The sequence below is a fragment of the Scophthalmus maximus genome, chromosome 12 (genome assembly GCF_022379125.1).
Source record: "Scophthalmus maximus strain ysfricsl-2021 chromosome 12, ASM2237912v1, whole genome shotgun sequence".
NCBI classification, from domain to species: domain Eukaryota; kingdom Metazoa; phylum Chordata; class Actinopteri; order Pleuronectiformes; family Scophthalmidae; genus Scophthalmus; species Scophthalmus maximus.
Genome location: NC_061526.1, coordinates 22,444,182 through 22,462,500, shown reverse-complemented (window position 1 = coordinate 22,462,500; position 18,319 = coordinate 22,444,182). Strand labels below are relative to the sequence as shown.

The 18,319-nt window shown below is 46.3% G+C and overlaps 2 protein-coding genes across 4 annotated transcripts in view; both read right to left on the bottom strand.

Annotated features, from left to right (window-relative positions):
• creb3l2 (cAMP responsive element binding protein 3-like 2) overlaps nt 1-13,057 on the bottom strand; it is a 22,965-nt gene extending 9,908 nt beyond the window's left edge. Inside the window, exon 1 of one of the 2 annotated variants that reach the window (XM_035616598.2) lies at nt 12,345-13,057. In XM_035616598.2, coding sequence (XP_035472491.1) covers nt 12,345-12,443 — 99 coding nt within the window. In that variant the 5' untranslated portion in view covers nt 12,444-13,057. The remainder of the gene's footprint in view (nt 1-12,344) is intronic. The other variant, XM_035616607.2, reaches the window with a different exon arrangement.
• A 1,597-nt stretch (nt 13,058-14,654) lies between these two features.
• On the bottom strand, nt 14,655-18,071 carry ssbp1 (single-stranded DNA binding protein 1). Of its 2 annotated transcripts, none has more exons than XM_035610847.2 (7): nt 17,950-18,071; nt 17,216-17,274; nt 16,938-16,995; nt 16,680-16,820; nt 15,582-15,669; nt 15,377-15,465; nt 14,655-15,286 (listed from the first exon to the last, which is right to left on the bottom strand). In XM_035610847.2, the coding sequence occupies exons 2-7, from the start codon at nt 17,237-17,239 to the stop codon at nt 15,243-15,245; spliced, it is 444 nt and encodes a 147-aa protein (XP_035466740.2). In that variant the 5' UTR covers nt 17,240-17,274; nt 17,950-18,071; the 3' UTR covers nt 14,655-15,242. The 2 variants fall into 2 exon arrangements, with proteins under 2 accessions (XP_035466740.2, XP_035466747.1); XM_035610854.2 differs by having other exon boundaries at nt 17,216-17,294; nt 17,950-18,008.
• Between the last annotated feature and the right edge of the window lie 248 nt (nt 18,072-18,319).

Sequence of the window (18,319 nt, the reverse complement as noted above, 5' to 3'; positions counted from 1 at the left end):
GTCTACGCAGAAACTTAGGAGATGTAACAAAAAGACATGGCGACAGAAAGAGAAACTGGGCGTCGTTCTCGCGGAGGAGCAATCAGAGTAATTACATACAGAAACCACATTTTTAAAAAACTAAACTGAGCCATATTTCGCGGAGTCAGATGTGGCTCATGTGACCTTTGACACCGCCCTGTTCTCACTGCAGCTCGTCTCTGCTTTACTCTCTCGCTTTGCACGGCGGCACGAAAACAGAGCCGCTCCGGAAGAAACGCGGCGAGGCGTTCGCGGGCTCCCTGTCATTTTGAATGCATTCGCAGTGTGTGTGGTTGTGGTCGTGTGTGTGTGTGTGTGTGTGTGTGTGTGTGTTTGTGGAAAAAATAAATGCCATGCAGGGATCAGTCACCGCCGGGGTGTAACTCACACACACACACACACACACACACACACAGGAACAACAGAAACCTCTTTGTCCTCGCAGCCCCAACAGTGACGTGTTGTTCAGGGGGGCCGAGCGTAACGCTACACTCTCCAGCTGGGAGCCAGAGGGAGTTGAACGGGGTGGTGGTGGCGGTGGGGAGGGGGGGGGGGCAAACTGGGAGTTTAAACTGGAACTGGGGGGGCGAGAATCAGTAGGTCACCAACTCCTTAATACTGAATAACATTTCCCCCCGTGAGTCGCACGGAAACAGGCCCGAGGACCATCGCTGAAAAGGGCACGATCGTAATCTTTTAATGGAAGTCGGGACAGGGGGAAGAGTACGCAAACGCCATTTCCCCTCTACGCGTTCATGCGGAGAATAAATGACATATCAAATTAGGAAATGAGCTCAGATGTCTGTTGAACAAAGAGCTCAGAGTTCAGTGTCAGAACTCGACCGTCGTCGCCGTGGCACCGCGGGAATCACGGGCGACTCTTCTCGCGGGATTCCTGGAATACCACATTGTGCATTCACTTTTGTGTAAACTGGTTTAAAAAAAAAAACACGACACCCTGTGTCCCGATGGAGGAGAAAAGCTTCGGGTCCACGCGGTGGTGAAGAGCTTTTAGCGCTGTTAACAAGAGCGGTACACTAAACTAGAATGGAACCGGGGAGAAGAGTAAACCTCCGCCAAGGCCCAACAACCGCCTCCTCACATTCAATTCAAACCAAATTAAACACACTCGTAGAATATTGTCATGTCAGGATTCATGAATTATTCCCTGGAAAACTGGCGAAACACAAATTATTTTTACTGAGATGTTCCTGCTGTAACCTCACGCGGGCTCACGCTTGACATTTTCCGGATATTGTAATAGGGGGGCAGGCAGCTATTGGGAAGTCTCGTGTGTGTGTGTTAACGTGGAGAATCGAAAGTTCGTATCCGTCCATCTCGACCGGTCGGTGTTTGCGCTGAAAGCTTCCAGAGATCGTAGCGAGCGAAACGTCTCTCCTCTGCAAAAAGCTTGGGCCAGCTGTCGTCGGCCGCTGGTCGGCAGCCAAATGAGCGGTTTGACAGTGGGACTGTCCTCCGGCTAGGATGTGTGTGTGTGTGTGTGTGTGTGTGTGTGTGTGTGTGTGTGTGTGTGTGTGCGCGCGTCTGATGTAACCCTTAATGGTTTAAAGAGGAGTGAAGGGGAAGAGGAAAGTGTGATGATGTAACACCTCCCTCCCCCTGAAGAGCCAAACCAGATGTGAGGGAGGCTGCTAATACTAACACACACACACACACACACACACACACACACACACACACACACACACACACACACACACACACACACACACACACACACACACACACACACACACAGGCCGAGGGGTCATCTATCTCCTGTGAGTGTGTGTATTGGTGTGTGTGTGTGTGTGTGTGTGTGTGTGTGTGTGTGTGTGTGTGTGTACCTTGCCCTGGACCCATCGGAGTGTACTTATGTGGATGACGCACAGCCCTGCAAACACTCTAATAAAAAAGGCAAACACACACACACACACACACACACACATAGTATGTCAAGATAAATTACAATGACTCATCGGTTGGTTTTGGATGCAGGTCTGTTGGCGTTCGCCACGGTCGCCGGCCGCTATCGCCAATGGCCGACACGTGTCCCATCAGCAACCGGATGAAACCCGTAGTAAAGGTCGTGGACATATCTGCGAACTCATCTGCCTCAAAAGACGAACTGAGACGTCGTCATGCACTGAGGAAAAGTGCATTTCTCACTTTTTCTACTGATATTTTCACTTTGTAACGAGCCAAAAGCGAAAGTTGTGCGAAGTCGCCTGAAGGTTCACAGCTCACAGATAAAGGCTCATTTCCATAATCCGAGCGCGACGTTGTAAACTTTATCATCATCTCTGGCTCGTGGAACCGAATTTACAACGTGTCACTCCCGCACCGGTGCCCTGTTCCTTCAAATGCTTTCACTCAAAGGTCTTTTTTTTTTTGTTCTGTTGTGGCACCGAGGAGGAGAAATGTCACGCATTCGTCCGTCAGCTGGTCGGAGGTTCCAGTTCCTCCACTTCCGGGCCGTCGCGACCGAGTTCCCACAAGCAACTATTTATATGCTATTATGATATTTGCATATCTCAGCCCATAGTCACGAAGACCTTCACCCTCTGGAGGCGACGGCGGCTCTTTGTCCCGCAGCCGCGGAACAGAGTGCAGCGAGGAATTCTAACGATGTTGGTGCGACGACACCCGGCCGAGCTTCACGCGTCCCGGGAAGCCGTTGCAGTTTGAGCCGCCCGGACGGATGGCGCCGGAATGTTTTCCGTTTTTCGCATTTGACGCGACAGCGGCCTTCGACTTAACAAAGACTTTCAGACGGGAAAAAAGACTGAGACAAAGATTTTCCTCCTGAGACGCTGTCTTGAAACTTTCAAATCAATATTTTTCTTTTATTTCTCACCTGCAGTGACTGAAAATGACGGTGGGACGGGCGGCTTGCAATAGGGCAAAAAAAACACATTTAAGTAACTGGGTCTAATAATCTTTAGGATTCATTGTCTGGGGATCCGTGAGCGTCTCGACCATCGATATGTCACGAACTGCTCTTCATGCCAACAGATCAATAACCAAGGCGCGTTCGACCGAAGCCCAACACGAGCTGCGCAGACGGAGACGTGTGTCTGAAGCTGAGGCCGTGAGGCCGTGAGACCAGACTTCCGCCTGGTCCACGCAAAGGGACGACCCTGATACTTCACGTGTGTTGTTGCAGCACCGGGCGAGCGGCTGCAGGTCTGAGGCATTGGTGTTATGAGTCAGACGGACGAGACGGATCGCAGGCCTTGGAGGGTTGCTGCTCTCATGCGTCTTATCTGGTGTGTGTGTGTGTGTGTGTGTGTGTGTGTGTGGGTTCTTCCCACGCGCAGACACACATTGGTCTCGTCCACATCGTCCCCTCCGCGGCGTCTCATCGCCGCCGTCCTCGTCTTCGTCCTCGGCCAAACAAGTGATCTCTCTTCGCAGCAATGCCCTCATTCCCCTCGGGGGAGGGGGGGGGGGGGGGGGGGGGGGGGGGGGGGGGGGGGTGTCTCACGAGCTGGTTCTCACAAGGATAAGAGCCCAAACACACGGACACTCCCTGGACCCAGATCCCTGCCGCGTTTGCCAAAACTAGTGTAGTAATCAAGGAGGGAGCGAGAGCTCCGGGAGAAGGTTGAGATGATAACAGACGGGAGAAATGAAAAGCAAAAGATCCGCAACTATGAATCATTTACTTTGATTTTGACTTTTGACTCTTGTTAAAAAATGTTAGGAAATTAGGAAAATGACAATTTCATGAAGTCTGGAGTGGAATTTACGAGTTTGCTTTGTCACTTTGTCACTTTTATTGTGCAAAAGAAAAGATTTTACAGATTATTTTAGATTATACTGATTTATTTCTTTTCATTTGACTCTTTTCGATCTATTCCAGCCCTAATGCTGTTTCCTATCGTTTGCTCTCAGACCTTTTCAATTTGATCTTTTAAAACTAACGTTGTGACTCTATTTTGAAAGGTTCCATCAATAAATACAGTCGTTTTTTTTAATTAAAAGATTAGAGGTTGGAACAAGGAAGTGTTTAAAGGCAACTTTCAGTCAATTAGTCAATTATTAAAGCAGGTGACATATCAAATGATCAACTAACTATTCGCTCTCACGGGAAAAAAAAAAATGGAAATCTGTTTCCTGGATTATTAAAAATCTGTTTGCAGTCTTTAACAACAGCTTAACCCTCTGAAATGGATTCTCCAGCCACCCAAACCTCGGGGGAAGATTTCCTTCTTTGAACCAGGGTGAGAGGTCAGAGAGGCGAAACACACAGAGGTGCATCCTGGGAGAAAATGAAACAGCCAGACAAGGTCATTTAACCGTATAGTTAAATCAGTCGCTGCTGTGATTTAGGCAGATTTGAAGCTCCCCAATACACAAAGACGATCTTATACTTGACTCCTTTTCATAAACTAAGACGTGACGGGGGCAGGAGAGATGGTGAGCGGATGTATACAACAGGATGTGAGAGAGAGAGAAAAACAGGAGGCGTGACATCCAGCTGGGCCGCAAAGTGTTTACACTCCGCCCCCACAGGCGAAGAGGAGGAGGGGGGATCACAGCTGATCCATTACGAAGATTAAATGTCCGTTTGCGCCTCAACACCGAGGTCGTCCACTTTCCTTCTGGTTTTATTATTGAAAAAAAAGAAAGAACCTTTAATGTCGGTGAGACGCCACGACGGGGAAACGTGTCGTGAATAGGAAGTGTCGAGTTCACGCGGGTCAAAGGTCAAAACGATGAGTTATCCGAAGGCCGCTGTGCAGATAAAAAAGTCTCCTCCTCTCCCTCTGGATCCCTCTTCCCTCCCTCCCCCCCCGTCTGCCCCACGCAGCTCCACAAAAGTTCAAAATTCAACCCCCAACTCTCTCTCACACACACACACACACACACACACACACACACACACACACACACACACAAACTTTCCAGTCTGTCACACTGACCCCCACGGTGCCAACACACACACACACACACACACACGCACACACACACACACACACACAAACTCTCCAGTCTGTCACACTGACCCCCACGGTGCCAACACGCACGCACGCACGCACGCACGCACGCACACACACACACACACACACACACACACACACACACACACACACACACACACACACACACACACACACACACACACACACACACACACACACACACACACACACACACACACACACACACACACACACACTGATCGAGGCTCGGGCAGTAACACTGGTAAGAGCAACACTGATAGTAGTTTTCTAAATGTCTTATTATCAACAAATCACATGAAAACTAATGAAAACTAATGAAAACTAATGTCATTTGACGTATGGTATGATTCCTCTCTCTCTCCGCCTCTCCCCAGCTGCATGCTGGGTAAGAACTGGGTCAGTCTTGCCGAGTTAAACCCCCCATGGCGAGCGTTTTAATCCTGGGAAAAAGGCAGAAACTTGTTTGGGCGTGCGCTGCTCTCCATCGCCGTGTTGAGGCAAGAGCCGTCTGAGGCCACAAACCTGTCAAGTCGAGGAATGCTGTCCGTCTGTGTTCATCCGTCACTCCGAATGAGTTTCCCCTCAAAAGGTGTGTAAAGTGTGATTTGACCCCATATAAAGTTCATGTTTTGATTCTCTAAATTCTCCAATTAGAGTTTAACAGTGCAGGAAGAAGTGTGTCCCTTGTGAACAGGAGCAGAAAGTAAAGGTGTGTAAGTCGAGGAGGTTGGAGCTGCCACTATCTGGAATCTTCTATTTTTTATTTTCTCAACCAACTGTTTTCGTTGTGAGATTTGGACCTTGGTTCTAAAAAAAACATCGTCAATGAACACAGTCCAGAACATTGTTGTCTGGAGATAACGGCCGCGGCTAATGGCATGGATTGTGTCAAGAACTTCTACGAATGATATGTTATAATACTTTACAGACGGAGCCGACAGCGTCGGGCAGTTTGCTGTATGTGGGAACGCAAGTGTCAGCAAACGGATGTGGCGAAAAAGGAAGAGAAAAGAGAGAAAAGAGAAAAGATGGATGAACCCTCGGAGTTCGCCGAGTCGGACGAGTCAGAAAGAGGCGACACGGAGGTTGAGCAGCAGATCAGAGAATCAGGAGACGTTTCTGGCATTTTTCAGGCAGGAGCCGACTCGTCCTGCGGGAGAGATGGAGGAGGAGGAGGAGGGAGGAGGAGGAAGAGGCGGGGGAGTACTGAGGAGGAGGAGGGAGGAGGACGGAGGATGGAGGAGGGAGGAGGAGGAGGAGGGAGGAGGAGGAAGAGGCGGAGGACGGAGGATGGAGGAGGGAGGAGGAGGAGGAGGGAGGAGGAGGGAGGAGGACGGAGGATGGAGGAGGGAGGGGTGAAAGGTCAACTAGTCAGCGGACGGAGAGGTTTTCGTCTTCGACCGGTCACTTTCAGACGCGGGGCAGGATGTGAGCTGCAAGATCCATTTTGACAAAAAAGAAGGAAACATCAGAGTGGAGCGCGTCTCGCCACTCGCGCACCCTCGCTGTCTAATAAGCAGTTTACAGGCTCCAGACCGTTTGATGTTTTAATTCCCTGAAACGCTGAGGCGTGTGCAGACGGACCCCCCCCCCAGTCTCAGGGCGTCGGAATTCTGTCGCTACGGCAACTTTGAATGGTTCCAACAAGGAACTCAAACTGGTTCATGTCCAAAGGAAAGATATAGACGACAGGAAGTAGTGGAAAAGAGCGTCAAAATGAAAGACGGACGGAGAGAGAGAGAGAGAGAGAGAGAGAGAGAGCGCGTGGTCAGTGTGTTGGACTCCACCGGGCGGCCTGCGGCTATAAAGAACTGCTTTCAGGCTCGTTTTGGGGCTGGACGTTTCTTGAACCGCTCAGGCGTGTGTTGAACCCACACCCTGCTAACCACACACACACACACACACACACACACACACACACACACACACACACATACACACACACACACACACACACACACACACGATCATTTAAAACCTTTTATGGAGCCTAAAATGAAAGCGGGGGGGGGGGGGGGGGGGGCACATAGAGAATGGAGTAAAAGAAGAGAGAGGAGGACGCAGACAAGACGGATAAATTTAGCTTCGCCTCGGAGAAAACCGAGGCTCCTGTGGATTTTCCGTAATGATCCCTCATCCACTCTCTGATTGCTACCTTGGCTGAGTTCGCCCTCAAAATGGGCGGCCTGCCCCGCGAGCGTGCCGGAGTCGTGGAAGTTGCATCAGACTTTTGAAAAAGGGGGGGGGAAATGGAAAAAAAGGTCTCCACGTGCGAACCGCGCCGAGGTCACCGCCGCCCCCCCCCCCCCCCCCTCGGAAGGTGGACGGGGGCGCGTCGGCGAGGTGGCTTCGATTAAGAGCGACGTGAAATACGTTGCCAAATATTTTTTTATCGTCAGAAGAAGAAGACAGAAGAAGAAAAGTCCGACACCCGACGATAAATGTTTAAAGATGGAGGCCAGGTTTGAACTTCGCACCGAAACTATTCCGACCATGAATGGATGCGACAGCTTTAACGCTCGTTTCATCAAAGGTACGAAACCGTTTCGCACCGGCTCAAGGGATTGGACCTCATCCAGTGATGAAGAGGTTGTCCTCCTCCTCCTCTTCCTCCTCCTCCTCCTGCCCGCTCGTAGTGTTGTCTGCAACAATTGTGCGTTAGTACGGACGAGAGATTACTTAGTAAACGAGATCGTTTGTCCGCGCCAGCGCGGGACGCGGCCCGAAGCTTTGCACCCGATATTGACGGAGGTGTCTTTCGGTTCAATCGCGACATCCGGTCTGAGGGCGGAGCTCTATTTCTGCCCCGGATCGCGATCGGATCTCAAGCCAGCGCGGCAGGTTTGGACGAGCCGCTGATTGTGCCGCCGGGAGGCGAGGCGGGGTTCGGCCTAATAAAAAAAATGTGGTGGTGCCGTACGGTTTCCTTCTACACCTGACCGATGTTTTCTCTGTATTGGACAAAAGAAAAGTAATAACCCACTCCAGGATTATCTTAAAGTTAAGAAGAGTTTTGTCGCAATATCTGATAAAACTTTAATGAATTTTAATATCAGGTTTTTCTCTCCGTGTGCCGCCCTTATTCTGCCTTTGTCTCGCCCAGACCAACCTGAAGATCCGGCAACACGCAACACTGTGTATCATCGTCGCACGCACGCACGCACACACGCATGCATGCATGCACACGCGCGCGCACACACACACACACACACACACACACACACAGTGACAGTGTATACGAACGGGCGACGGAGACACTGTGACCTTTGACCGGTTACAGAAAGTATTATCTGCCCTCGGTAAAAAACAAACTGCACTGCTCGGAGTGTGTGTGTGTGTGTGTGTGTGTGTGTGTGTGTGTGTGTGTGTGTGTGTGTGTGTGTGTGTGTGTGTGTGTGTGTGTGTGTGTGTGCGTGTGTGTGCTCTCTCTACACACTCACGTTACAGACACACGCACCATTCACACGGGGAGGCAGAGCGAGGCCACCGGCGAGCAGGATGCCCTGCCCCGACGGAGAACAGGCTCGGCACTGTGAGCCGCAGGGATCAGGCTGTTCAACCCCTCGACTCGGGGCGCGCAGCAGACTGAGTGTGTGTGCACAGAGCGTCTGAAAATAAAATATCTCTCTCTCTCCACCGAGAGCGCGCGTGTATTAATAAAAAGCGTTTGGTATCGCAGCTGGGGTTTAAGATTTACGGACGGAGCCTGCCGTCGTGTGCATGCGATGTTATGTAAGCAGACACATAGTTGGAAAGGCCCGGAGCATGTGCAGAACAAATATTCTCTCCTTCAGGACAACATGTGCTGAGCTACGAGCCATATTTTCTTTTTTTCCTCCTTTTTTTCTTTTTTGGAATGATGCAAGTCCAAGCAAGTGCAGACGGAATTTAAGTTTGAGGCCTCTTCTCTCTTTGTGTGTGTGTGTGTGTGTGTGTGTGTGCGTCTGCCTTTTTCCTGAACTCTCACAGAAATGTGTCGTATGAGCCGGTTCCCCTCCCGCGTGAGGGATGAAGAGTAGCGCGGCCTCACCGGCTATTTGCACGTTTTGCATTCATTCTGTAAGTGGCCGTTGCTGTACGAGTTATCCGGGGTCTCGTCTGTTTGAACCTGTGGTGAGGAACTTTTTTTTGGAGCCGCCGAAAGCACCAGGAACGTTTAGTTACAGCCGCTTACTGATCCGCGCGGAAGTCCGGACATTTCCCCCGAAATGTTCCCGCAGGGTCTGCACGCGAGGACAAAAACGTCCACACACGTTGCTCCGGACATTTCCAGAGATTTGGGTGAGCGCTCGCCTAAATGTTCCTGCTGTCGTGAGCGATTCTGACCCACGGATAATGTCCGGAACCCAAATTTTTAAGACATTTTTCCAGAGATTAAAAGTTGCTTACAGTCGGTTGTTTTTTTCGCCTTCATTTCCACCGCGGCCTAAAGTGCCTGCTGACGTAGGAGCGAGCAGCGGCTGCGACAAGCTGTTCCAGTCCAGGCCACCAGGTGGCGGTGATGCAGAAGATTACAGCGACTATATTGCGATATAAAATCGGCCAACAGTAAACATGGAGGAGATTATAATGTTGCTGCTGTTGATCATGATTTAGTGGATTATCTGACGTAGCAGCAGCTACTGTATGAATATGATAAACATACTGTATGTCATAATGTGTTTGAATCATGGGGAAAAAAGGTTTTTGATCAGGTCATTCACTGACTTCACCAACTGTTGAATAAGAAATAAGAAATATAAGAGTTTGGTATCAGGTCATAAAGAGCCAATAAGTTTAACATCGCAATGAGTAAGTTCAGAGGCACGTTCACGTACGTCCTCCCCGTCGTCATACAGACGTGCCTGAGAGTTATCTATTAATAATTCCCTACAGATTCAAAGAGGATTGTTTCGCTCAGGGGAGAGTCTCCGCCGTCACACCGGTGCGATGTCATTACTCTGGGAACCTGAGGAACTAGATTGTGACAGACAAGGAGGGAGAGAGAAGGGGGGCGGGGCCTCGCTCGGACCCATGGGAGAAGCAGGCGTTCAGGCGCGGAGAAGGTTGACATTGTCGTGAGGAGGAATCCCGGGTCAACAAACCCCCAGAGAGAGAGAGAGCCCAACCCACGGCCGCGGGAACAAAGACTCAACAGTCCGTTTCTCCAGCCACCTCACATTCAAACACTCGCCGTCTTGTTGGCTTTCACACACACACACACCTAGTATTCATGCTTTACTATATATAGCATATTCTGCGGGCGAACAAGAGCATCTTAGTGCTGCGTCTCGACACAACCTGGCCTCTGTGTTCGGTCTCCTCCTCAGAACATCTGGAGGAGAACTCTGGATTACTCCTGGGCTACGTGGGACCGGTGCATATAAAGATGGCCGACGCCTCTACACCTTCTGCCGTTGCACAAAGAAAATGAAGCCAGAATATCAATAAACTTTTGTCTTATAGTAGTTTTCAACGTTCCCTGTAAGAAGAACGAAGCAGCTTCACCCCTCTGATGCAGTCTGCTGGTACTCCACAGAAACTGTAGCCTGAGGACTCGTTCGAAGGCCCCACGTTCACAACACAAGTCTTTACCTGTCGGTAGCTTTTCCTAAAGAGGTAAATGCCAGCGTGTGTGTGTGTGTGTGTGTGTGTGTGTGTGTGTGTGTGTGTGTGTGTGTGTGTGTGTGTGTGTGTGTGTGTGTAAGCTGTCTCAGTCTCCAACCCAGTCGGTCTCTCTGGTGTCTGATTACCATCCTGCAGCAGGCCAGCTGGATTTATCCCTGTAAACCCAACTGCTCCTCCCATCGTCTCCACACACACACACACACACACACACACACACACACACACACACACACACACACACACACACACACACACACACACACACACACACACACACACACACACACACACACACACACACACACACACACAATAAACCTGGAGTCTGGGAGCACAGTGGCTCTTTTACTCTGAAGGAAACCCAGCGGTTGCTCCTACACCAGCTCATTAGATATTTTCAGCCATGTGCACTTCGACTAACTCCTGAGCTCCCGAACCTCTCTGGGACGCCCCCCGATCTTCATCAGAAAACATTTGATGATTTAATTCAAGCTGTGAGTCGTCATGGCCGTCATCTGGGAGGAAATCACAGATGAGCGAACGTCTGACAAAGTTAGAACTCACACGCACCGTCTTCTTTTCAGACTGTGGAACGACGCATATTTTCTGGAAAAGTTGAGACCATCAGTTCCCCCCGAGGGGGGAGGGAGGGACGGAGGGAGCCAGAGTTAGAGGAGGGGGGGGACCCCTGAAGGAGTCCAAAGCATTATAGACATGTATGGTTCCCACCCCCTCCGAATGAGTCAGGACCATCTCTGGAAAATATGGGCAATCACTTAACAGAGCTCCTGCACCCGAAACCCTCCGATTATCTATTTGTGTTCAAAGATGGTGGTATTTGCAACATGATAATGTATAAACACAGGACATATATAAAAGTACCGCCCACCACGGCAGCTGAGATATAAACAAAAAGTGTATGGTCAAAAAAATGACGTCTTCTGAAGTTTGCACATCTTTTGTAAAAGTTGCTTTACTTTGTGAACTAGAGATGAAAGACTTCTGTTAATCAGTTCAGTCATTTATGAATCATAAAAAGCCTCTTCACTGTGAGTAATTGCTACTTGTCAAAGAAAGAAAATGTCCTTAAATGTCTCTGCGAAGACGATCAAATCATCTGAAGACAAAGAAAACGTTTAATTGGGCACTTTTCACTCTTTATACTTGACGAGCAGTGAATATAATAGTTAGTTGCAGGCGTAGACACCAGAGAGCGTCAATAATCAACGTGTTCACATCTTTAACTCTGTTGTCTGTGTCATTATTTAATGAATTTGAGAAAAAAAAGGCAAAAAAAATTCTCCAGGTGAAGTTGTGGTCATTTCCACAGGTTTTCAAATTAAAAGTCTTTGGACTAAAAAAAAAAAGGTATTTGAAGACTTGGCTATTGACTTTAAAAATTATATAAATAGTATTTATATGACAAGTTGTCTACAACAAGAGTCTTGTCATTTCCAAGACTTTGCTGAAAATGTGTTTGAATGAAAATAAAGAATAAGAAAATTGTCAGACTGAGACATGGTTTTTGAGGCTGGACCCCAAGGCTCAAGATGTGAATGGAGAGCAGGGCACCAGACACTAACACACACACACACACACACTGAAGTCGTTACCCTCCCCCTCCGGAGCATCAAACCCTCATTGAGGTGAGATAAAGAAGGTGATTATCAGCCAATCACCAGGCCGATCCCTGGTCGATCACGCACACACGTTCACCACATCATCACTCATCCATCATTGACTTACATTAGTGTACAGCACCGAGTCCATCTCTGCGGCCTCAGACAGCTCGCTCAGGTTCCTGTCCCAGTGCAGGAACGATTCACTACTGTCCATGATCTCCATGATCCCCTCCAGACAGACAGACAGACAGACAGACAGACACACACACACACACACACACACACACACACACTCTCTCTCTCTCCGGACTTGTGGATGTTGTTTTTTCTCCTCCAGCAGCAGAAAGGGGTTGTGTTGCACTGCAGGTCGGACTGGAAAACCAACTCCTGCTCCAACTCCGGTTCAGAAGGAAACAAAAAAAAAAGTTTCCCGACAACTTGTTTGAGTAAAGAAAAAAAATAGAAAGGGGGGAAACAGGAAGCGTCCAGCTGGTTTTAGATCAGATGTGTGTGTGAGAGTCACTGTCTGTGTCTGCTGTTGTCGTTGTTGTTGTTGTTGTTGTTGTTGTTGTTAGTCATCTCCGTTCTGCTCCAGCGTCCACAGGCGACTCTCTGCAGCTTGTCTTTCCTTTTTCTTCCCTCCTCCTCCTCCTCCTCTCAGCCCAGACACACAGGAATGTGTGGGCGGAGCCACGCAGACCCAGAAGCGGAAGTAAACATAGGAAATATCATTTGGAAAAAACATGCAAAATGTGAACTCGTGCACGACTGTTTGTGAGCAACGAGTTCATTATAACACGTAAGAAATAACGTGTAAGAGTGAAAGACAGAAGTGGTTCGTCTTTTCCAGCTGTTTGTGACACACTGGCGTCAAACTCCAACTTTAATCAGCTTTGGGTTTCCGGTCTCTGATTTCAGAATAAAGCTCCTATTCCTTCCATTTCAGGCCAAATTGGTTCAATACATGATAAATACCACAACTACCGCTGTAATAATAATATGATCCAACACAACCAATTCCAGGAGAACATGTACGTTTACAAATCTATTGATACATAGAAATTCTAAAAAAATAGGAACAGAAATAAATAAGAAAATCTCACGACAGAGTTTGCAGATGGAATCTTATTCTATCTTATCTTCAATGTTAAAACCACCTACTTTACAGTTTAATGGATATTTTAAGGAATATTTAATCATGTTTGTTTGTTTTACTTGCTGACAGAAAAAAATACAAGAAGATTTTATATATTTATATATTTTTTAAAGCTTTTATTTAGAAGTCCACACTTCCGGTTTCTCTCTTCTCTTCTTCAAACTGACTGAAGCCACAGGTTTTTCCCACAACCCAGAGCCCCGCCCACATTACTCAGACCGGCCAATCACGTCTCCCCTCTGTGTAAACGGTTCTACAGCCCAGCTCTGCCCTCTAGCCTGTAAATTGACAAGTGATGCAGCCAATCAGGAAGGATGTCTGGAACTCCAGCGACCAATCCGAATAGGCCAAGAATACCTTTGCGGGAATATCCGCCACCCTGTTGGCCCGGAAACAGCCAATCAACGCGCAGTGGCGAAGACGTTTAAAAATGAATACTAATAATCATATTTTCCTTATTTGTTTATAATTAAAAAATACATGTTTATGCAAATGTCTGTCATTAAATTTCTTTGCCTTCGCTTCATGGTTCATTTTATTTTTTCTCAGGTTGTTTTAAATTATTTACTTATATATTCCTTATGTATTTTTTATTCTTTTATTTTAAGTGTAATCATCTCTTAAATCAAATTGTGTGCACAAACAAGTGTGAAGACAGAAATACTCTTGAGAGAAAAAAATGTCTCTATTAGAAACTATTATAGAAAAATGCAGTAGCTGTAGAACTGAAAATAAGCAGCTGGTTTCCTGGAGGGAAATGAAAAACAGATTCAACAGACTGATAACTGACAACTGACCAGACCGAAAAACAATAATAAATGAAACCGATAAAAATAACCAAACTGTCACGTCTTTACAATAATAATTTGTTTACGCAAACCTGGCCAATAAAGCTGATTCTGATAATGTGCAGTTTTGCACAATTCAGGTAAAAAACAGGTGAAAACAAGAAATTTGATTAAAGGTGCTTCCACCAAATTAGTCTTGTGTTTCTCTTGTTTTGGTGATCAACACTTTTCTCTCCAGCTGAACCGTTTATCATGAGAACTTTGCATGAGGGGAAGAGCAGCTGACATCTGTTCTCGACATGAGTCACAACAGGACCCGAAAACATTCAGAATGTAAATTTAGTTTCTAAAATCTGATATTTTTCCCATCAAAGCTGTTTCATCAGTATTCCGAGGTCAAAAGGGCCGAACCTGTTGTGACGTGACAAAGAGGTCGACGTTATCTTATTGTTGTGATTTGTCTGTGGTGATGTGAAACATGCAAACTGAGTCGAACGCAGCACTGGAGGTTTAATCTGGTGTGTTTTTTTATAGAGGAGTTTCATACTGACTGGCTTCATACTGTATTCTCTCAGGACGACGATGATGAGACGGGTAACAGCTGAAATGAAACTGCAAAATCATAATCAATAATCAATAAAACACATTAACTTTGTCTATGATCTTCAACACTGAGAGAGAGTTTCTCTTAACGGAGCTACAACTTTTCAAAACCTCAACCTCGTGATTTAAACATTGTACATGTATTTTTCATCCCTCAGACTCCCTCAACATTATCACAGGGGCAGTAAGTGTGTGTTTAGCGCGTATGTACATGTAGCACAGTAAAAATCTGAAACAATAAGAGGAAATATATATATTGACTCAATACAAGTGGACTTTTTCTGCATCCAAGTTGTCTTTCTCCACCAGCAGAAGGCGCAACAGTCAAACGACGATCACAGTGTCGCAGCCTATCCTGGCCCCCTCCCCTGTGGTGGCTCAATCAGTTCCTCTACTCGGCTGCATTCAGGTCCTCAAGTCTTATTTTTGTACAAAAAGAAAACGATGTTTGTCTCGTTGTCGGAGGGAAAGTTCCTCAGCTTCTGTCTCGCATGTTGTCGCTCAGGAAGATGATGTTGTCTGGAAACACAGAAGGGAGAAAAGCGTTTGTTTATTTTTTGCTCCTGATAGAGATTATTTGTGTATGTATTGATGTGAGTGTAATCTGACCTGCGATGATGGTGGTGGCCTGACGTCGGACCTGGTTCTTGTCCACGTACTCTCCGTAGTCCAGTTTCCCCTCGACCAGGAGCCTGGACCTGAAAAAGTCAAGACACGAAGATTCTTGTACTGCGTTTCAGTGGCAATGTGACATTTGTAAAGCTAAGATTGTAAAACATTTGTGGTCTCCCTAGATTTCAGATTTAGTCCGCACCCTTTCTTCACGTGCTGGTAGGCCACGTCTCTCAGACCAGGCTTGAACACGGACACTCGGTGCCACGTCGTCTTCTGACTGATGTCACCTGTAGTCAGGAAACAGCAGCAAAATATAAAATCAGTTTCTAGATACAAAAACCCGCAGGTTATTAATACGGCACAAGAGGGACATTATGATGAACACCAGACATTACTGTAAACATTAACGTCTGAAATGTGTCAAAAATCTGAATTTATTTAGTTAATCTAATAAACTGACATCTGAGTGCATATTGTATCTGTAACAAATGAACCGTCTTATTGGACATAAGAGCAGCAACTGTATTTTTTTAATTGTATGTTCACTTTCACTGAAACAGTTCAGAGGGTAACAGCGACCCCCGGTGGCAGAAAACAACACCTGCAACATGAGTTATAATTCTACCATTTTAACAGAGAAATGCAACAATGCAATATTTATTACTGCTAATATCACGATAATTATCATTTATTATCATCCTCATCTTAATACCTGCTCCACAACTATTAATATATATGGATCCATAGAGATTCTGTCCTTCAGGAAATACATAATGTCACAAGAAAAGAAAAAAAGTCAGGGGAAGAATGTCAGGGAAATTTTGACTCGCTGATCACATCTACGAGACAAAATGAGTCGGAGACCATTACTCTGGGATGTCAGTTGGTAAATGCAACGTGTGTGTGTGTGTGTGTGTGTGTGTGTGTGTGTGTGTGTGTGTGTGTGTGTGTGTGTGTGTGTGTGTGTGCGTGTGTGTGTGCGTGTGGCACTGTGCAGCGGAGCCTTTCCCATAACGGTCCTAAATGTTGCGTCAGAGGTTTTTCCATCCAGAGAGATTTGACAAAACAATAATATAATGTTGTTTAAAATTTGGTCGGTTCAAACAACCTAAATACAATAATCAGACACTAGTTAGCATTCAAATTCTCAATCTTTAAAACAGACTGTACCAAAGACAGCAGCTGCTCCTCGAGACCATTATGTGGATTCTTGAATATTTTTAATAGGGTGGTATATAAATAATATCTCCTCACTTAAACAACTATGTCTCTATATGATCGTGTCGTGACATCTCACCTGTGGACGTCATCTCTCCCTCTCCGGAGCGCCACATCTCGTTGGTCGCCATGGAGAAGATGGTAACAGGGTTACGACCGTCCACTTGTCTCATGACCGGCTCTTGGCCGACACGACCCAACAGCTGCACGCGGTTTATTGCTGCAAGACAGACACATGCACATTGAGCTTAACCATGTTACACATATTCAATATTCACCCCCTTTTAATATGTTTAATACATGTTTATATAATATAATAGAGAACATCTTTACTCACATCTCTCCAGGATGAGGCTGGCGTCGGTGCTGCTGCATCTCACCGCCTGTCTGAAGATCTGGAGGAGAAACCAAGAGAGTCACTGCATGAAGAGAAAAGTTCGAATGTCTTTTGACAGATTATGCATAAAAGGTCGCACCTGTCAGCCTGAGAGAACAAAATATTAATAAACCCACAGCAGTGCTCAGCATTGTCTTAATACAAGTGTAATGAAATGAGAATAAAACACATGCAGAAGGATAAATCTGGTCCAGTATGAATAGTTTTTTCTTCCTCACCTGAGCGGAGGCACTTCTCAACATCTCTGGGGCTCTGAGGGAAGCGACAGTCAGACAAACTTCAGGGAATGGATGTGGACAAAAGAAACAAAGAGGCAGTTTAATGACACTGGATAAATACTTCAGAGTGATTCTAACAGTTTCCGCCCCATTTTTTTTTTATATTTGAGGGTCGTGATGAAACTCAGCTATTCTAATGAAACTCAACTATTTCTCAGATGAGAGAACTTTGTATTTGTCAGAAACCACAGTCATCTCAGTGTTTTTGAGTTTTTGGACAAAACAACAGTTCTGGAAAGGGTTTCTGAATAATTCTGAATCACAAAAATGAAAGGGCTCAGATGAATATTTTTTGCAGTGTAGTGGTTTTAACGGGCTCTAATAGTTATTATTGCTTTATGTGAATTATCTTCTGCCAGGAAGCAGCAAATGTGCAGATTTCAAAACGGAGTTTGGTGAGATTCGTTTTGTTTCAGGTAAACTAATAAATAATAAAACATGAAGACTTTTCAACGTCAAAGCGTCTCTATAATGTCACCGCAGCAACGAGGCTCGAGGAGACTCCCGCCATTGGAGGCGGACGAGAATTAAATCCTTTCAAATTAACGTTTTTTATTGACGTGATTTTGTTGTTCAGGCTGCGGAAGCTGAGCGGAGGAGAGAAGACAACGTGTTTGTGGAGGGAAAGTGTCTTGAAATCAAGGTCAAAGGAGTTGAATGGGATAGAAACTCACCAGGTGCGACACTTCTCCAGAGCGACTCTTCGGTAACCTCACGCTGCTTCCGGGTCCGTCTGAGAGACAAGTCCGTCGTTCCGCCGGAGCCTAAACGTTGAAAGTTCCGCCTCGCAAAACGATCTTTTACGTAAACCTTTTTAAAAATAAAACCTATTGGCATAATTATCATTGATTCTTTATTATAGCTATAATTATAATAATTAGTATTAGCATAATCCTGCATGGTCTGCAGGATTTTATTAACTTATATTTATAAAAATAATTAAATGTGATCAAAAATGAAAAAAATCACACATATATATATATATATATATATATTTATTTGAACTTTACTGACATGTTATTGGTAGAAAGGTGATTGTTCCTG